The sequence below is a fragment of the Tetrao urogallus genome (genome assembly GCF_951394365.1).
Source record: "Tetrao urogallus genome assembly, chromosome: 1".
Lineage (NCBI taxonomy): Eukaryota > Metazoa > Chordata > Aves > Galliformes > Phasianidae > Tetrao > Tetrao urogallus.
In genome coordinates, this window is record NC_136813.1 from 17,672,914 (window position 1) to 17,694,589 (window position 21,676).

At 38.4% G+C, this 21,676-nt stretch overlaps 1 protein-coding gene across 1 annotated transcript in view; it reads right to left on the reverse strand.

The window, feature by feature from the left end:
• Positions 1–500: 500 nt before the first annotated feature.
• Positions 501–21,676, reverse strand: part of ZDHHC20 (zDHHC palmitoyltransferase 20) — a gene marked incomplete at both ends in the record, with an annotated part of 38,433 nt that continues 17,257 nt past the window's right edge. The window contains 10 exons of the mRNA XM_079545514.1: positions 501–538; positions 944–1,059; positions 2,192–2,281; positions 3,461–3,587; positions 4,425–4,557; positions 10,909–11,029; positions 11,826–11,858; positions 12,993–13,062; positions 14,423–14,543; positions 17,870–17,964. Coding sequence (XP_079401640.1) covers positions 501–538; positions 944–1,059; positions 2,192–2,281; positions 3,461–3,587; positions 4,425–4,557; positions 10,909–11,029; positions 11,826–11,858; positions 12,993–13,062; positions 14,423–14,543; positions 17,870–17,964 — 944 coding nt within the window. The remainder of the gene's footprint in view (positions 539–943; positions 1,060–2,191; positions 2,282–3,460; positions 3,588–4,424; positions 4,558–10,908; positions 11,030–11,825; positions 11,859–12,992; positions 13,063–14,422; positions 14,544–17,869; positions 17,965–21,676) is intronic.

Consider the following 21,676-nt stretch of genomic DNA (forward strand, 5'->3'; position numbering starts at 1 on the left):
AGTCATGCAGTATGCAACAGTATGCAGATACCTATATTTTACCTACTGAACTTGGGCACAGCTTCTTAAAATCCAAGAGCAGAGGATGGCAAATAAATATGCAATTAATAGAAGCGTTAAAGAGCTGTTCCTTGAGAGAGTATCAAAACATTTCATCTTGATATTGCTTGTTTAGCAGAGCAGATTCTTTTCCCTGGTCAGGTAACAAATCTAGCATTGTGCACTTCAGTCTAAATTGCAGCATTAGGTTGACTCATCTCAGATCCAGTCATGTTTCCTGCACTACAGCATTACTCTCATTCTCGTCTCCTGGAGAACTATTTTGAGTTTTATTTAGACCTATTGCTCACCCAACATCAGAGGATTTCTCTGCATTCCAAGAATAGTGACTTTTGACCTCGAGATTTGAATTTACTTGAATGTATAGAGAAAGAGCCATCAGTTATGTTAGTCTTACTTACCTGTTTCTCACTGAGATGTTGGTTAGTAATAAGCTGAGATCAGCTTTCCAATGAAACTATAATATGCTTTTTTGTACCTAAAATGTGAGAGAATTTCAATTATGTGTTTTTGCAGATTTGCATACCAAATACCAAAGATTCCAAACCAGAAACTATGTTTATTGTGCTATGCCTATTTTAGAGAAATATTTTCCTCCCACTAATAAAAAGAAAATGAACTCAAAATATCTTAGAAGAGGATGCAAGCAAGCCAAATATATTTACCCATTTCCTTATCTCACCATTAAAACTATTTTGGAGAAGAGCGTAAGACACGAGTTAGCCTTAACCTATAAACATCTGACTTTACAGTGCAAGTTTTCCTCTACTTGACTCCAAACAGTTCCTAAGGACCCTTCAGGCTTAAATAAACAACAAAAAAGAAACCCCACCCAACAAAACCAGAATGGTAAGATCATCCGAAATGTTATGGTGCAGTCTACCTGATTTAACATTTTCATCTTCAGGGCCACTTTCTACCCACTGACTGTCACTGGCTAGCAATCGATTTTTTGATTCACTGAGTGGTCGAGTAGGAAAGGGCTGATTGGCTCCAGAGCTGAAAAGTAAGCAAAGTTAACAGGACCTCTGTAAAAGCAAAACCTGCTTATTTCAGGCATTTTTAGAGTAGTGAAGCTCATCAAGTGCAAAACAAACTAAAAAGCTATGCTGCAAACTAAAAATGATACGCTGCTTTACAATTCGCCTATAGGCTTGTCATTACTCTAAACCCTTACCTGGCATAGGCCACTGACAGTTCCAATGGATAAAAAGCACAGATGAATAGACTACAAATGGTGCAGTGACAGCAATAGTACTGCCACACAATTACAAAAAAAACCATATCCCATACTGTCTGGAGGAACAACTTAATGCCATTTGGTCCCATCAACAAAAGTTAGGTTGTGCTGATGAACATCTTCCTAATGCAAAAGGATACCACTGCTGTTCACAAGGGTCCTGCTTTCCTGTAAATTCCACAGGTTAGGCTGTACTGGCAGGAAATCCTCAGCTTCTCAGTCTTGCCTTTGCACCCCCACTGCCTGATAACTCAGGTGACTGCTATTGACAAGAACCTTCAGCCACAAGTTCACCAAACTACCCAGAAGCTTTTCAAAATCATGTCAATGTCACTGAAGATACAAACCATGCAAACTAAGAGATATAAGTAGTACTGAGCTAAAAGAACTCCACTGCTCAAAATCACCAACAAACACAGTCATCTACCTCTTCTGCATTGTATGTCTCACTATCCCTTGCTTAGGCATGCTGGAGAAATGCAAGTGATGTGTACCCTACTCTCCCCTCATCTGAAAAATTATATTAATTTTTTTTAAGCGTTCCATTACTCAGTCTTCCTTAGGATTTTTATTTCTTGTTGTTACAAAGAGAGCTCACAAGCTGTTTTTACTCTCTGTATTGTTCTATTTCCTTAGAGCCACATCCTCTGCCAATACCAAGAAACAACCCTTCTGCATCAAGCAGCACCACATTTATTAGTCTTGATTCATCCTATCCTTCTGTGAAGACTTACAAATTCACTCTGAACTTTATAACAACTTTAAACCGTTGAAACAAAAAATAATTTTGAAAATTCTTTTCTTTTCTTCTTCTTTTTTTTTTTTTTTTTTTTTTTTAAACAGATAAGTATGAAACAGTAAGTAAATCAACAACTTAAGTGTTATAGTTACCTTTTGGCAGGTTCATTTTGGCTTGAGACAGTTAGTTGCTCTGGATCCATTATCACCAAGCGAGTTGGAAAATTGCACCCATCGCCCAAACTAAACCAGAAACAGACTCAAATCACTGTTTGTAGTTGACTTAAATTAAGTGAACAAGTGCACAAAGGCTGGAATCAATTGCTGAGTGCAGCACTGAACTCCAGACATGGGCAAGGCAATCCTACCATTAAACTCTATGATCAGCTAATTAAATTTTGGAGCTCTAATGATTCCCATCCTATCATTGAGTGTGGGCTGTTGAGCAATGAAGAAGCCTATGTATTTCAGAAACAACGTGTGCAGGTAACAATACTATGGTATTTATAATCCTAGAAGCTATAGCACAAATAATATTCTGGTGGTTATACATTTTTTCCTTCCTCCCATCACTGTGAGATTAATTAAGCCTTCTTTTAAAGCAAGTTTAGTCAAGATGAAACATGCTAGGGAAAAAAGTCTGACCCATCTACAGTACAGCTGTCACCTGCTTTTAAATCACATAGAGAGTCACCTTCATCAGGCAAATGGCTGAGGGAACCTAAGATCTTGTTATTACCTCTGTTTACTACCAGTCCTCAGTTTGGCAAAGAGCTTCACTGGCAGTTAGCAGATACATGAGCCTCCAAAAACAATGCTGAAACATGGCACCTGTTTTGTTTTGCTGATATTCTGGTGTGATGGAGTGGGCGTGCTTCTCTGACACTTGTCTGCAACTCCCTAACACCAGTCCAACGAAATTTTAAAACTACTATTTTCCATCATATAATTTTTTTTTTTTTTTTTTGCACTGCTGCCTAATTATACGCACTTTCTCAGAAGGCTTTTAATAATGAAACTGTGATGTATAATAAGAGAAAGAGCTGTCATTTGTTGGGAATAAGAGAGGGTTTTAAACATCTGATGTTTCAACACAGCTGAAGTTCAAGCAGCGTTTGGGTTTCCTGTGTTGCTGATTTCTGCTCTATAATCAGATACAAAGTACCAACAAAACACGCACCGTCTCATCAATGCAATTCTCAAAGCTTGCCAAACCCCCACCCCTGCCAATAAGACTCTTATTTTTGAATTAAAAGCCTATGCTGTTTGCTCAGTTTTCCCCTTCAGAATTTTCCCAACGCCAGCTATGCAAGATGCACAGCTGGCTTTTCAATTGTGCTTCATTACACGGGAAAATGCGAAGCAAACTGAAATTTACAGAATCGATTCATTTCCCAATTAATTTCCATTCTGACAGAATACCTGGTAAAAATAGGGAGCAGCCAATACTTCTTTTCATCTCCAAATACCTCCCTCAGGTTTTTGCTGCATCCAAGAGAAAAGCCGTTTTTGTCAGGGCCGTTTCGAAATGTGGGTGCGCGGAATGTTTCTGTAAGAGAAAAACCTGTTACTTACTTTAAAGCAGTGAGCAATCAGGGGGGAGGAATGAACAGAATCAAAGTTCTGTATTGTGAAAACAGGCTCAGGAAAGCTATCTAAAGGTATAAGATTCTGACTTCAGTTGCAGAAATACCCACCTACCAAAAAAAAAAAAAAAAAAAAAAAAAAAAAAAAAAAAAAAAAAGCCACTTAAAAAATGCAGTAGCAGGAACTTCAGATACGTCCCCACAAGTAACCTGCTTATGCTGATCACTGACATTTAGAAAATACTGGCAACCCTTGCTGTTTTATTACTTAGGAAAAGTGCATCAGTGTTTCCATTTTTACTGCAGTGCTTTTAAATGTCACCTCCTAATACCAAGGTTCACTTATTCTACAGGGTTCAAGAATATTCTTTCTGATTTGTAACAAAATGTATTATGTTCATACTCTCATGTATATATATACTCTTCCTTTGGGCTGGATGCATCCAGCTACTCAAAGTGCAGTAACAACAGAGTAGCAGCTAATGTAGCAATTCTGTTCCATTACTTAACACTATGTAATAACACAACAGAAACACACAGCTCCTCTTGGATCTTAACATAAAACAAAAAAATTAACACTCATCATGAATCTCCACACCTGGCTCCAGCAGACACCCACTACACATGCATTATTTTCCCACATCCTGCAAGACAGCATGCTTCGCTTTTAGCAGCTTTCACCAAAGATACTTCTTACTGCACAGAATTTTAACACTCCCTTAAGATGTGAAAGCATATCCTCTCATTCCCAGTAATGCATTTTTCTGGACGAGGAACAGTTCCATATTTCAACAACTGACCTATGGTTGATCTGTTTTTGCCAACTAGCCAGCAGTGGTAGCTGAACAGTGACAGTATGCTGATGAAGAACATGGCTGCCACAAAGAAAAGGAAGAGTACATGGAACTTTGCATGGGTATCTGGCAATTCATTCTGAGGAGAAAGACAGAAAGAAATTTACACGTTAACATTTTTTTAGCAGCTAATGTAGTATTATCACTAAACATTTTCTGCCACCCCCATTCTGCTGCAGGTCTCTCACCCCACTTTTCACTTTTAGAAAAGCAGCATAAGCAGGGCCTTCCTTTCATGTCATGTTGAACTGATGTACAGTATCACTGAAGACTGCTGGGTACCCTTTCCATCTGAGTTTAGCAACGTGAGTGCACACCTTCTGTGAGAACACTGCGCATAATTGGGCCAGTTTGTAAATTACACACCGGGGGAAAGGAAAGAGTCCTATACAAAAAATGTTGTCTGTGCAGCCACAGCAACACAGGGAGAACATGCCCAAACTTTTTTCAAGGAAAGAGGAAGCAACAAAAAGCTTGAAACTCTTTCCTGGTAGCTAATAATACTGAATCTACTTTTGAGCTGGTAAGGAATGTGGAAGGGAAGCAGCTTAATCATATCGTGTTTCCACGACTGAACAGCTTAATCATATCATGTTTCCACAACTGAACAGCTCCCAGACAAAACCAGTTTGCTGGAACTGATCTTCAATTTTGGATGATCTCTCAGGCTGGGGTAACAAACAGCAAGTACCTCGCAGAACAAATGTGCCATATCTGACAAGGCAGAAGTTATTCACCAGAGTGAAAAACAGATTCGGTACAATCGCTGCCTAAAAAAATAACCTCCTACCCACACAATAGTTGATTCCACCCCCAGTCCCAGCCATTTTTAGGGCTGCACTTTCAAGAGGCCAGTGGGATATGTAACAGTACTATTCCAGTTCCATATCATCAAAATCACAGTTCTTTTAAGCAGTTGACCTTTAGCAGCACTATGAAAGCATAGAAGCTATTTTTATTCAGCATTTAGTTAGCATCATTGCCATTACTTTTTCCATTAGCTCATTTGGTAGACACACTTACCTGAGGGTTGTTTTTTTTTTTTTTTTTTAAAAAAAAAAAAAGATTATCTAAAAAGACATTTCAGTTAAGATCAAGTGCAGACAGGTGTATCTACATGCACATACTGCACCTACGTTCTTAGGCAATACATACTACACGTTTCCTCCACTGCAGCGATGGTGTAAATAGCTGCTATCAGAAAAGCTGGATCAGAAAAATTACACTAGGAACAATTTTTAAATAATTACGTACTGAATTTTACCTTTGGACAATTCTCTGCAGCTTTCCTGCGGCAAAGCTTTGTGCAAACAAAGACAATTTATTAAACACTAACATTATGTTAAGACCAAGTGTTCGAAAACAGCACAAGCTTTGTTAAGAAATGGTTGGTGTGCACACGTGCTCTCAGACGTGCCAAGTTCCAACGCCCATCTGCAGCCGTAGCCCCCGTCCTCCAAGAGAATGGAGGACAGAGTACATAAGAGTGCATTGCTAACTGCCAAGGCATGAGATTTTCTTCTGAAGTATCGCTATTCAGATTGTGGCTGGATCACTTTCAAGTGGTTTCCTCAGCCTGAGCAGCATGACTGCGCTGGGTGTATTCCTTGCTGGTTCCCACCACAAGTATGGTTTACACGAACACGGTGCATGAGGAAACCAGCTCTGAAAAGCTCAGAATACTCCAGAAGTATAAAGCAATGGTTTATAAATACAGAAAACAAGTCTGACTTCAGAACATATTTATTACCATTAGATATTTTTTCAGTCAAAACCACAAAAAATTAATTACCATTCCTCACGTTTGTTTTGTTTTTGAAAGCAACAAAAACAACAAAAATCCTGCTAGATTTTGAATCCCAAACTTCATGCAAGAATAACCACCTTAGCTAAGGTGTGAGCGCTTCACAAATCAGTCATATGAGATGTGTATTAAGTTAGATCACACTACAAAAAGCTTGGGCTCTCCCTCTCTTTCACACCGGAATCTGGCATTTGTTAGCAGTGTTTTCAGAAATGCCAGCTACCAAGAGATAACACTACAAGAAGCAAAGCAATGCTAGAGGAAGCAAAGGATAGCAGAGTGCAGCTATCTGAACTGCCATGTGGATTCAATTTCCGTATCTACTGCCTTAATTTATTTACTGGATGTTGTTTTGCCCAGGTAATTGGTGCAGCAGTCAACTCCCCCCCACTGCTGCAGAGACACGAAGTGTTTTGTGATTCCCTGCAACGAAGGCTAGTAAAATACATATCCCAAGTGCTGCTAATCCCTAAGCTTTGTGTTAAACCTATGATGATTGTCCCTACCACAGAACACATGGTAGCTTTCCTGGGAAACATAATTTTCAGATTATTTTTCCTGACATCTTGGAGGCATGCACACACTCAAGCAGTCACGCTTGCCAATACTTCAACATCACGATTTGCAATTCACACAAAAACAAAAAAGGAATCAGAGTTTCCACATTCAGGGTTTTCACTACACAACTGTAAAGGAAAGAGTATATGAAACTAGGACCTTAAATTACTAAGCATTACAAAGTCCCACCTATATGACTCTTGTGGAATTGCTTACTTTAAATGACACAGCTCTCTATGAACAACTCCCAGTCAGTTGATTTTGTTCAGAAGAGCAGCAACAGCTTAGTTTTTATGTTTGGACCAGAAAACATGAGTTTATTTCAGTTGGATCTTCTTCAACCAGTAGGCCTACAACTGGGAGAAAGAGCTTTTGTTTTATTATGCAATATGAATATGCACAATCTCCAAAGAGCATCCACCTTTTCTGACTACACAGTTTCAGCTACTGGCTCTAAGTTCTTAAGCTGCAAAACTCAAATATCTTAAAAAAAAAAAAAACAACCCTAATTCCTTCCTGAAGAGAAGGGTGCACTCTTTGAATGTGTATCACAGACTCAGCCACAGCTGTGTTCTAGCAGCAATCACACGCCACAGCATGTGAAAAGAACGAAACTTCCACCATGATTTATTTAAAAAACATGCTTAGCAGAGCACAGAAGTAGAGCCTCATAGGTGGGAAAACTGCAATGCTTACAAAGAGAAGTGATTTGTACCATGACATTTCATTTACTTTGCACACGTAATAGACCAAAGCCAGTCACTATTTTTAAGAGCCCTTTACAAGCACTGAGACATTTGGGTATCTATCAAGTCACTTCAAAAACTAAATAAAACAAAAAACATACGAGCAAAAAACCAAAAATGCTGTCAGAACTCATAAGCTCATCTTAAATCTAAAAAAAACTTGGAATATCTCATATACATCCGTCTGTATATATGCAGGAGAACTCAGTTCTAACCAAGGAAGTGGAACCACTTTTTTTTTTTTTTTTTTTTTTTTTTAAATGCAGAGGCTTTTTTTTTTAGATGTATGCACCATCTGTCTGGAACACATCTCATATTCTTAAATTAGCTATGCTCAGGATTGCCAAAATAATTTGGAGGGCACTGAAAGACACTGAAAACAGCTGGAAAATATACAGGTTTCAAGGTGGGAGAGAGCACAGCAAGAATGAGAGCTGATACAAACCTCAGCTGGGAAGTACTACCATGCACTGTGTAAACAAGGCGCCAAGGACTGGGCGTTCTGCCAGTCCTGGCATTCCTATCAAACACATTTTGTTAACCTGCGGCTTTATCTGCTCATCTTAAACAACTTCCTAAGTAGAAATAAAACTTTTATGAGTATAGGAAAAGGAGTTCTAAGTATAACAAAAGGAATAAAAACGTCATTCATATTCCCCTGATCTAGAAAACAAATTTTAATACCCACATCAGAATGGAAACACTCAGTGCCAGCGCAGTTGCTCCGTCACTGCTGGAAAAGTATTAATCTGTTTGGTCAGTACTTCTGCACAGAGCATGAAAGAGGTTATGCAAATCTTGCACGTACAAGTGGGACAGATTTTTTTTTCCCCACAAGAGGTAGGTGTGCACACCTCACAAGCTTGCAAGTACGTGAATGTTGTGTCTTTAGGCAGGTGTTATCAACAGTGCAAGACAATGCACTGCTATCATTTGCGTAGTTAGCACATACACCTTTACAATCACATTACTTCAAGTTCTGAAGAGATCAAGGCTATGCTCCAAGTGGTTCATCCTTAATCCCAGCACTGGGTATATAATGCAATTACATACTTTCTCTGAAGACATTTCTGAGAAAGTAAAAAAAAGGATCTCTGCCTTCTGAAGGGGGTCTACAACATTCCTGACAGTCAAGCTATGAAGAAATAAAACCCTCTAAACCAACAAAATCTAGACAGCCCTGACAGTTATCTGTCTGATGCTGTTGCAAACAAAGCTGAGCCTTAGCTGACCACCTAGAGCCAGCACATACTTGCAGCCCCTCTGATCTGGATACAGATTTAGAGAGAAGCTTCAGGACTAATGTACAGTCAGCAGCACCTACTTAAATGCTTACAATATGAGAATCATTAAGTCCTGCAAGCCTGCAGGGTTATGATGCCACCAACTCTTTCAAGAACTCTAGCTTAATCAAGCTATCATAAAATCATAGCAATATTAGCTTTGTGAAACGATTTAGCATGCATAAAGTGAGTCAGAGTTCTATCGTAATTGTAAGATCATGACATCACCATATTCTGTCTTGAAAGTAATAGGGAAATTAAAGCAACAAGTGCAAGCACACAACTACATTTTCTACTGTCACATTTCAGAAGAAGCCTATTCTTGTCGGAAGTGTTTGAAGCAACTAAATAATTAAGAAAACAATTCCCTCTTAAGTTCACTTCCTCTATTCAAGGGTCCACTTCATTATCTTGTCCAAAGCGCTTTGGAACAGGCTTGCTGCAAATGCTGGCATTCAGCGTTCATGATGGTCAGAAGTCCTGCTGACTTCTCTTGCAGTAACATTTGTGAAGTGAGGTGACAAAACCAACTTATCTTCTTTGCTGAAGCACCGATTGGTAAATACAGAAAAGTGCATCTACAGCTGTTAGAATTGCATTCAGAGCACTGGGAAGCAGCCAGGTGAATGTCTGGGAGTGGCACACTTCAACTGAAAATTTAACTATTTACAGTCAAGCAAGACTGAACAGCAGAATCGGACCGTTTCATCTGCAATATCTGTCAGTCCACAGCTGCGTACATTCACGATTTCCATCTCACAATTTACTGAAAGCTCAATTCCCACACAGTTCCTTGCTTTCCAGTGCCAGTCTACTGTACAGAACTGAGAGACACACATTGTTTTGGCAGATTAGACCCCCAGTCTTAGATGAACCCAAACAAACATGCTTTTTGCAACATTTATCTTACCTGTCTAGTGATGCTGATCTCGAATACAGACTATTCTGAATATGACAAAGCTTCACTTACTCTGAGATGGCATTCTGCTCCAGTAAAGACTTTCTTTTGCTAGAGGTAATTACTGCTCCTCTCAGCTACATCAACAGCAACTAGATCTAAGAAACGTGCTGTTGCTTACTTATAAAGATGTGATGGAAATCCTTCCACTTAGCAGTGATTTTTTTCCCCCCTCGTGTAAGTTAATGGAATCTGATTAAGAGAATTCTGATGCTATCTTTTCTGTCTCAAGAGGCAGGAAGGCACTGTATGAGGTTTCAAAGATGAAAGGAAACAACACCAGAACACATTCTATTCAGCCTGGAAAGCAACTGGAACAAAACTGATAGGAGGAAGATACCATGACATGCAAGGTTGCTCACTCTTCACACACATTCTACGAGGTCTAGTAAAATACCTGTATGTGTATCTACCATTTAACTAATTTAACTACCGTGTAACTAATAATACTTTCAAGGAATACAGGCATAATTAACACTATAGCTATTGTAGCACACTACCCGTATCAGATCAATAAAGCCACCAGTATGAAGTACAGACACACCTAAGGACTCCAAGGCAGAGATAGGAGTGGGTTCCCAAGAAATTCACTGTCTTATCCAATTGCAGAGTATCCACAAACAAGTCTAAGACACAAAATTAAAAATACTGACATGAAATACGATGTGTGTGTACATATATAAAATTAGACACACATATGTACATATAAATACACACACATGCACTGGTTTTATACAACCTATTTTTTCTATACTTATGTATCTACCAGTCACAAAAAAAAAAAAAAGAAAAGAAAAAACACAACCCAACCAAAAAACCACCTAAGCTGTGCCAATTGATTTTATGGAACAGAGAAATTGCAGTGTCCTCATCAGAGCTTCTTCTCCCAGTTACTCATTCTGGGCAATGTAATAATTTCATTCATCAATATTCAGAAGGTTCTCACGTTTCAGTCACTTTGATTGATGCTGTTAATGGTAATGAACTATGGAACAGAATAAATGGTGAGTGACAACATGCTGATGCAGACTTCAAGAATACATGCAAGATTAAACAAACAAGAAAACACCTTAGAACTTACTGTCCAAAACTTTATGAAGTACTGCAAGACTGTAGCAGCAACAAACAGACAGTACAGTAAGGAATACATTAAAAACAGGAGGAAGAATTTGTAGTTAGAAAATCCCACACAATTATTCACCCTAGAAGGAGGGGAAAGAGAAAGAGGTTACTATGATATACCAAAAAGTAAATAAAATAATAACAATTAAAAAAAATAAACAAAAACCAGCAACCAAAAAAGCACAATACATTCAACTGCTTTTGCAGAGTATAACATGTATGATGTCAGTGATATGTCCAAAACAGTCTGACACTACTACCTCTGAAGCATTTTAAGCTGTCATTATGAATGAACCAACTTCATTCTTCTAGCCAAGCTACCTGAGGCCTTCTGATAAATTTGGCCCTCTCCCAAGAAGTTCTACAGGACAGGATGTGAGCCAGCAAAGCATATGATACGTACAGTCTCTACAGAAAGCCTTACATACTAGGAACTAACTGCAGTGACTGCAGATCATACAAGTCCATCCATCAACTTTAGAGAATGTTGCTTTAATTACAAAAAGTCCTTCAAGATAGCACAATCATTTCATCTTTGTGGTGATAGTAGATAATATTTTTACTGACTACCAGCGAATACAAACTGCAGAAGAGTAATCAGAAACTGATTTTCACAAGGTAGTGGTTATCACCTCTTCTGTTGATAATAATAATGAACAAAAGAAATGCTATTTCTCATACATCTTGTTAACTCCAGGATTTTCTGTGTATAAGGAAAAAATGCACGGTTTGAGCTGCAACACACATTTTAAAATACCAAAGCCTCAAAAAATTCTGTAAAAATCCATTTTTACTTCAAAGTTTCATTTCTGAAGCAGCATGTACGAGTTAATCAATTATTACTGTACTGTTTTTTATTATTTTTTATAAACTTACCATGGACAGTGGTGGTCCATTTTTAGTACACATCTGAAAAAGAGAAGAGGTGATCTCCAACAAGTTAAACAAAAAAACATATTTGCTTTCTAAGACACATGCTTTCAGTTTCTAAAGGTTCTGGGGTTTGTGCTTCTATAAGGTAAAACCCTCACTGTATCTTCTCCCAGTTGTCCTAATTCACGTCACGTCTTCAAACTGCAGCAGACACCCTTTCACCAAAAGGACCAAGTGAGACTCAATAGAGCTGTGAAGAGAGTCTCTTAAATTAACATTAAATTACTAAGCAACACTTCAACCATGTTATTTATAGTTGATTAAGCCACACTTATCTTATGTGCATGCTGAAAGAAAAATCCAAAGGATGCTTCAGAGTTGCACAGATAAGGTACACCAACCCAGCATTTATTTCAACTAAGTCTAACTTAGGGCTGTTTTTTTGTTTGTTCCTTTCCTCTTTGTTTACAGTAATTGAGGAAAAAACAGCACAGTGGGTAAACTCAATAGTCTCAATAGCGGTCATATGCCATCTTAATCCAGTTTCAGTTTAAGGACAGGTGACAGACATTTCAAGCAGACAGATATTTGCTGCACTTGCTACTAAATTTGATTTTAGCCAAAAGATGTGTATTTGGTTCTTTAGCTAATTAGATTTCCTCAAGCTCAGCTATACAAAGCTTTGCTCACATCCTTCAGTCTTCAGTGCCCTTACAGGCTTCTCTGATGACTCAGAATGAGTTTAGGGAATAACACTGGTAACTTTTAAATGGCAAAGATGCAATTCCACTGCCACTTCTTCAGATAAAGGATTTTAGCATTATTAGTAGCACACATCTGTTTCAAAGCTGCAGAGGCAAGATACAATAGAAGAGCTCTATAATAAGCATGTGCTTGGATCTTAGACTTGTCCTTCTTTACTTTCAATTGCTGATTTATTTTTACATAAGCATTTCTCTATAAAACTGTAAGCAGTTTTCCTAACAAATTCTGCTATTTTGGTCTATGGGGCTGCAACAGGAGGACATTTGCTTTCTTGAACTCCAGGTACCAATTGTTCGAGAAGGGAGCAAAGAGAAAAATCAGATGTTAGGCAAGGGCTGAAACACTGAAAAATGAACATACTGATGATCTGTGAGAAAATCCATCGTTTTAGATTCAGAAACTTACATGTCACATGCAGAACAGTGGTGGCAGCGGTCAGGTTTGATTAGCTGGCATCGATCACAGTATCTGATGGCTGCATTCAGGTGGCATGGAACAAATTGTTAGAACTAACTTAATTTTAAGAAGTTTTTACATCTTAACATGTACTGAACCTGAAAAGCTCCCTTCCCACCCCATCACTCCTGTTTTCACAGATCTTCATGGACGTACTCACACAACATATACTTTTCAGTTTTTAAAGAAACATAAGAAAGTGTTTCAAGCACTTGTCTATGAATGTATTACAAGAATCCACTTCCATTTACTCTTAGGCTCCTCAGTCTTTCCGTCCTTCATCCTCATTTTCTGGCAATGATCCCCCCCCCAGCATCTCTCATTTTCTTTCACCTCAGAGTACTTAACCGTCTCAACATGAAATTACAATCTTCCAGTAGGCCAGCTTTCAGCATTAGCCTTTTCTATCCTCTCCAGCAAACAGGATGTAGCGGACTGCTCAGCAAATTAGCTCTCTCATCTTTCCTGGGTATTTTTAAACAAAGCTTCAATCTCTTCTCAATGGAAATAAGACATCAGTATAAGCAGTTTGAAAGTAGGAGGAAAGCCAACATCTACAGCTGAGCAGAACTGCTAAGAGCTGGCAGCAGCTTCCTGGACCACTTCAGGAAAAGGGATTCCCTCAAAGGCAGGCTTGTATTTAAAAAAATAAATAATAAAAAAATCCAAGTATCCTTAGACTATGCTTGAAAATTCACAGTAAACTTCAGTAACAGCATCCTGGGTGTTTCATGCAGACCACTACAATATTTCCCATTTCCAGAAGGAGAAATAGGTATTTTTAAAAATACATATATGCATAAGACAACAGTTTCATATATAAATTGGAATGTTTATATACACACACACACACATTAAAGTTCTGTACTGAATTACAGGTTAGAGTGAAATAATATTTATTTCTTATTAAATTCTAGCCTTAACTAAGAAGTTTCTCTACCTATGGAATTGATAAAGCTCAGAAAAAGAAAGAGTGATACAAATGATTGTAAAATTGAGCATGAAGCCCAATTTTCACTTAAGTGTATTTTTTTGCCGTGGTTCTATTTTGTAGCCAGAGTTGGAAATAAATGTTTTCATCTGACTTCTTACTACAAGAGGTTGTTTTTTTTTGTTTTTTTGTTTTTTTTGTTTTTTTGTTTTTTTTTCCTTTTTCTCTTTTTTTGAAAGAACTATTCCAAGTACTGGTTATGGCTGCATGTTGAGAGTTCTAGAAAAAGGGCTCCAGTTTTTCACGGTGAAAAAAAGAAAACCAACCAACCAACCAGCCACAAGCTCATGGTCTCTGCAAAAGGTGCTTGATATTGTCCATTGGCTGACATCAAACAAATCTCACTGCATTAAACTAGCAACTCCAGGAGCACAAAATTACACCTCACCTCTTGATGCTGTTGTCGTATAGATAGGCAAGTCTTTAGCAGCTCTTCTCAAAATCTCCTGCTGGGACTCTGGTCTCTCTTCCTTTTCATACTGTTCTTTATCAGCTTTTGACAAGCAGAACTGGGAGTAAAAAGATGGGGATAAAAGGATGAGAGTAATCACAACTTTGTGTTCCGCTCACGCTCCAGGGAAGAGACTCTATGTGTTTTAATCTCTGTGTGATCCCGGCCCTCATCCTTCTCCCCTGGATACCACAGAAGATCCTCCAAATTGTCTGTTGTGTTACCTATTGCATTTTCCCTTCAACACAAAAAACCTAGGGAAGTTTTAAGAAAGTGCATCCTTTAACTCCTGATGAGTATAAATTCAACTCATTCATGTCAAGAGAAATGTTTAACAAACAGTCCCTTGCTGTGACTGCAAGTTCTTATATCCCATGCTCTCTCTCTGACTTACAAGAAGCAGAGGGACATATAAGCCAGAGAAAACAGCAGTAGGGGAAGGCATTTTTCATGGCTTCCGCAAAGAAACCAAGAGAGTTTAAATGGAATCTTGACTTGGGAGCAGTCAGTATTGAAATCAGCTTTAGCAAAGCCTGTACACTTTCACAGAGTTACAAGTCTGAGTACAGTACGAAGACCACTGCTGTTGAAGCCTTACAATGTTACCAGTATCACCTGGGGAGCTTTTACTCACTTGTGAGGCATTTACTTCCGTATCTACTGAAATGACGATCTCTACCGTTAAGCCTCACAAAACCCAGTGTGCTGGCAAGTCCCTGTGGAGCTGAGGCTGAACCCAAAATTTCTTCTGGTATTTTCTCTTCCAAAGCACTTTTAAACTCTGAGCTTTCCACAAGGACAAGAACCCTTTTTATGAGCACACACACCACGTATTCACAGTAGTGAGTGGAAAATGCTGTGTGTGCAATTGGAGCAAAAACTGGCTTAGTGTGGCTTAATGCGACCATATTTTCCTACCAAAAATATGTATATGACTGGTTCACATAGATTTTTGTCTTGTCTCTTCTTGCCTTGTATACTTTTTCTTTTTGGAACAGAGTTGGTTCGCAGGCAACTTGACTTATAGAAAGAGGAAGCAGTTAAGACATGGCTACAATTTCTCAGTTTTATTTCCCAATCCATAATGCAAATAAGTTGCCTGACATCCCACAGAATTTAGTTAATCTTCTGTTACATACCATAGCACTCCAGTTATTGAGTGCCCGTTCATCATTCAATGGCGAGACATGAAGCACTGCCTCCTTTTCAATAATCAAGAACTGGAATCAATCTATGCAAAGAATGAAACTGAAGCTTAACACTTCAGTCATTCTCAAGAGTTTAGACTTCTTTTAATAACCACCCCTAAACTAAAAGATTGGGGATTTACTGAAACATGGAAACTGGAGATGGTCTGATTAAACACTTAAGACAGATGCAAAGCAACATGCCTTTCTCCCTATTGCTTCTTATATCTGCTAGGGTCCCAAACAGCTGTCTCATGAGCCATGATCAAGTAGAGGCTGCATTAAGTATGAAATACTACTTCTAGATCACATTTCTATGATAAGTCATTAACACGCAGAAAAGGAACTAAACCATAAGACCTAAAACTTCATTAGTTTTTTTTCCAATTAACATCAGAGTATTACTCCTAATAATCCCAAATAAAGATCCTGGTTTTCTGAAAAGCTGTATTTCTGTTCTAATTTCAAAAATTAATAGGGCCATGAGACCACAGGCTCGCTGGACAATGGCAGGAAATGTATGTTCAAAGACATCAGAAGTTGTCTATTACCACACAGCCAACAGAATTTCCAATGTGGTTCCAGTAGTTCTTACTGAAAACAAAAAAAGCCCCTTTGTTTCCTTCCTCTTTCTGGATCTAATAACGTGAATTGTTCTTTCTTCCAACAAACATCCAGGGATTACACCAGGACAACAGCAGCTGCAGAATCTCTTTAGTTCAACAGTATGATCACAGGATGCTGTTTGTTTTGCAAGAATAGCTAATTTAAATGACTGAAATACATACGTTCATACTCATACAATGGGGAGATTCTGAAGTCTGGTTTTAAATAAAGCCAGCAGAAATTACTCATTGACACACAAGCAGAAGGGACTTTCCCACAGAGAGAAGAAAGTGTGCTTCCTGAGTTGCCTTTTTTTTTTTCCCCATAGAAGAAAATTGTATTAATCTGATCTGCTTACATGTAAGATAGAAAATATTCATCACATGCCACATGCCCAAAATATCCTTTCACCTCAACGAATATCAAAAGCTTCCTTCAGTATTAGTGCAACAACAGTGTAAGTACTGTCAGAAAATGATTTCTTCTACTATAGAACCAAGGCAGATAGCAAAATTTACCAGGTAGCTTTAGAAACAGCTCAAGTTCACACAGCTTTACAAAAGTGGGAGCTGCAACCACACAGCCAACCTGCTGAACATCAGCCTGCAGAACTGCCCCACATAAAGCTAATCGCCCTGTAGATGACTGCCTTTGAACTTCTAGGTTTAATTGTCCAGCACTGTTCCTTCTGCTCAGCTAAGCAGCAGAATAGTTTTTATCTTCTTCCCCTCCCCCCACTTTACATTTTGCAGCTTTCTAAGATACAGACCTCTAAGACGTAATTAAGAACTGCAGAGCAGTGTTTACTTTTCGAAGGAAATGTGGTTTTAACTCTTTGCAAAAATGTTTAAGGCTGGCATTAGCAAAGTCAGCCTTGCCAAAAATAGAATAAAAATGCAATCCCCACAGAGCAACCAACATCTCAGTTTACCCAGTTTAAAAGGTTTCTAAAGCCAAGGGAAGCATTTCAAATTTGGTGCCAGCATTTAAACCCTACAGATGCATGCCTTAGAGAAAGTAGAAACAAGGTAATTAATTTTAGGCTTAAAACAATTAATACTGCTCTTTTCCAAAACAAAACTTAAATCCACCATGCGTTCTTTTGCAATTACTGTAAGGCTCCTTTATGTACTCAACTGTCACTAAATCTCAACTCCTGACTTACTGCTAAGTGGTTCAGTCCCCCAGATCATGAATATACATTGCATTATGACATTTTTCCAACCCAAAGCTCAAAACTAAGAAAAAAAAACACAAAAAAGCAGTCATTGGATTTTTCCATAATAAAAATGTCAAACTACTTCATAGCAAAGCACTGCAGCCCCAAATAAACCTTATCTTACTGCTTCAGCACATACAAATGACTGTCAAATTTGTGACGTATTAAACATCTATTCTAAGGAAATGCCATTATACAAAGCTCAGTTTTTTTAACAGTAATTTGATGATTTTCATTCATGATTTGCTGTCAAGCTGTTCCATTTCAGATAATGAGAAGGGAAAGGTGAATCATGCATTACCGCAAACATCACTGAAAACAGTTTATCTACTTATAAAAAAAGCATTGACATTTTTCCAACGTCAGATTTACCTCATTGGAGGGGGATGCAGGAGATGTGAAAATTGTCTTCCCATAGGACCATACAAACATGACAAATGACAGATGGAAAATCACAAGGTACACAACTGCAATAAAATACAAATAAAATTTTGGTGAATATAGCTGAAGATAGCAAGAGATAAGCCCTCTGATTTTTGCGGAGGGCTACAGAATGACATTGTGAATCACCTGGTAAGATTAACTTACATTAAACCCTTTTGCCTGAATAAACTTCACACTCAAGGAGCACCCACTCAAAAAACAAGCAAACAACAAAACCCATCAAAACCACAGAAAACTCAAACCTGCACACCACATCAAATCATCAAATAAGATGCAGCCATTCCTCGAGGAAATGCTGTTTTTAATCTGAGATACTCAAAGAGATATGAAGAGGCAAAAACAAAACAAAAACAAACAACAAAATTGAATGCAGTTTCACCCTGTAACCTTTTTAGGCAAGTATGCTACAATTCCGTTGTAAGATTACAGTAAAGAGATGTACTTTTAACAGAAACAGCATGGCACTGTGCCATCGTAGAAGGCACTGCTCTTCAATGAGAGTAAAAACCCCAAACCAAGCAGTGAGAAAACTCCACTCAGAGCTTGCTGTGAGCTAAAATTGTCTGGAAATCTTATTTCAAATCATCAGAGGTGTGGACACTGTAAGAATCCCACTATTACAGTCACAGTAGTACCAAAATGGAGATGGCTTTAGTATGGAGCCCTGACAATTTCTGAATGAGTCTATATCATACAGCTGCCTTAAACACCAAAGACCTTATGACCCAGGAAGGTTCCTCCAATCTCATTTCCTTTAAAAGTTTATTTTACCACTTGAACAGGAAACAGCTTGGTAATGCCAAATCAGCAAGGCTTAGAAAAGAAACCATACCAAATATTTACTTAATCTTCACTTTTTCAGTTGCAGGAAGAAGGAAACTTGACCTGCTTTCCTGTGCAGATACACAGAGTCTTTAAGAAGCCACATTACATCCTTAATGGATTGCAGAACAGACCCTTAACCCTAAAAAACTTCCATAAGCTCCAAAAAAAAAAAAAAAAAAAAAAAAAAAAGTATGTATACAGTCACAAAAGACAGAGTCTTAATTCATCGTTTTTTTCCAGGATTGTCACTGGTCATTACAATAAAAAGAGAATAAGCAAAACAGAACACCACCACCAAAAATAGCATTTCTGCTTCCTTCAGACAATTCTGCTCTTTACCTTCACTACTGACTCCTCCAACTTTAGAGACAGACTTGGCAAATTTTCAACTGTGGAACTCAATGAAGATTAAGAATTTTAAGAATTTTTCTAGAACTATCCTGAAGTTGTCACTGGAATTCTATTTCCAATAGGAGAGAACTCATGTTTGGCTGTACTAGGAACTACATAATTAAAAATGATGCTCTATGTGCTATACACACTCAATGTGGGTAAGCAATTTAAAAATGTGAGATAAGAAAAGATGTAGAAAAATGTAGAAAAGAGAAGACTTCAAATCTCAGTGAGAACAGCTGCACAAATCAAAGCTTTGGGGAGAAAAAAAAAAAAAAAAAAAGGTGAGAAGAGCTGAATAGAAAAGAGGGAAGGCACAGCAAAGTTTCATTCTGTCTATAAAAATCAATCCCAGAATCCAAGTTCTTTTGAAGGTTTATTTTTAGTGCATGCAATACTCCATAAACAGCAGAACCTTGAAGCCACAGGTTGTAAGTATGCCAATAACAAGAGCACAAATCAGTGGCAATGCAACCAACGTTTACCAGAAAGAGGCAGCTGTTAAAGGGCTCCTGTACTCTTGCAATAACCAAGAGCTTGCAACCTGGCACTGTCATTACATGCAAAGACAAGCAGGCAAAGTGGGGCACCACGCACTGAGGAGTACACGCCTTCAGCTGACAGTCCGTACTGGCCTTGCACTGAGTCAACTCTGGTTTCTTTTCCTACTTCCATGCCACCATTCCTACCATAGTCACAAATAAGTGTTCTGCCAGTGCTTCCTGAGAAATGAGTTTGTGCAAAGATCGTTTTTTGATGGCGTGGCTTTAGCAGTCAATCTGCCCACCCTTTGGATAGCAGTACCCTCTCTGAGATGACTCCATGAAGCCTCCTGCATCAGTTCCAAATACAATTCCTGGCTTCATTCCCATTCAGTTCATTTTCTTGTAATTGCAAGACAGATTAAAAAAACCCCATCAAATAACTCAAACCCAACATCTGCCAGTTTAGCTGGATTTAAGAGTCCTGAAGCAGCACTGGCTAGGGAATCCAAGATTCCTGATGCCAGGCTATGTCCAAATTAAACAGCTTCCTTCTGAAGGCACTGACATGTATCAGACCATAGTTTAACCCCTCAGGAAGACAACGTCATAAGATATCCTCCGAAGTCATGCTAAGCCCTCCTAAGATTTACTCCTAACAATTTTTTCTTAATCATTCTTAACACCATTTTAAAGACAGTCACATTTGAGAGCTAATAATACTTAACAGAACCAAATTACATTGGTAAGAGAGACTGAGGGTTGACTTTATTCCCCTACCCTAATGGACATAAATCTACACAAGAATACGAAAACAAAAGGACAGGGAAACAATTAGCCTTAATGGGGTGAAGAAATCACCAGTAATTGAATTACAAGTTGTAATTAAAATGGTAGTAAGAAGATTTGAACACAGCACACCGGAAAACATATTTGCTAAGATGCATATCATTAATCTATATTGCAATGTTAGTGGTACTTTGGCCATCTGACTCTTCTAACATTGTTTCCTGGCTACTGGAAGTTGTCTTTTAAGAACTTGATAAAGCTTACGAGAAGTCTCATTTCAGATGAAAAACAATTTTACATCTCATTTTAAAGATGCATCTCTGTTGTAAAGAAATTCATGCATGCAGGTTACCTGTGACATGCTACAGAACTGAAGGTGCAAAAAGCATCCAAGTGACTGATTTCAAAAGCTTAAGAAGCACGTTTCACAGATACCACCTCTCTCATTAATTAATCAAGTATTTTCCTTCTCTGGTAGATTTGATCAGGCAGGCATTGCACTTGAATTAAAGCCAGAGATCCAGCTACACTACATCGATGTCACTGCTCTACCACACTAACAGAAACACAGCCCTTGCACTTCTGAAAGAAACCAGAAAGTAAAACTTCACTTCTGGTTAAACTAGAAAGTAAAAGCACAGCAGCCATCTGCAGGATCCTTTGCAGTTTTAATGAAGCCCAGCTGTGCTTTGTGATAAAAAAAAACAGGCTGACACTGCTCCTGTCTTAAAAAGCTTACAGTTTATTTTGGAGGTTTTCCCATTCTTTCACCTCCTCTTTAGAAGATAAAAGCAGACAGACTGCAGCAGGGTTACTCTGCAGTTTTCTCCTGGGTGCTTCCCTCCAGGAAGTGAACTGATGGGTTACTTTCAAGTTCCACGCTTTTTTGCAAAAATATTTAAAGAGCCAGAGCCTCTTCTGTAGGGTTGAGTAGTCTCAGCTTTGAGGACAGCCTTTTCTGGGTAAATCTATGCTTAATACAAGACCACGACAACCACTCGTGTTCCCTCACAAGCTGAAATGAATTTCCAAACATCCCAATCATTTGTGTTTCTACACAAAGGAAAAAAGGAAACACAAAGGAAAAAAAAAGCCTAAAGTTTTATAAAAGTAGTGCACAGAACTTCTGCAATTGCATGATTCTTCAGCCCAGTTTCTGTCCACAACTGAAAGAACTAGCAAAACAAGAATGCTAGAATTTTTCTGATCAGTTTGAATCTCTGTAAATCTCTGTGACACACGCTTG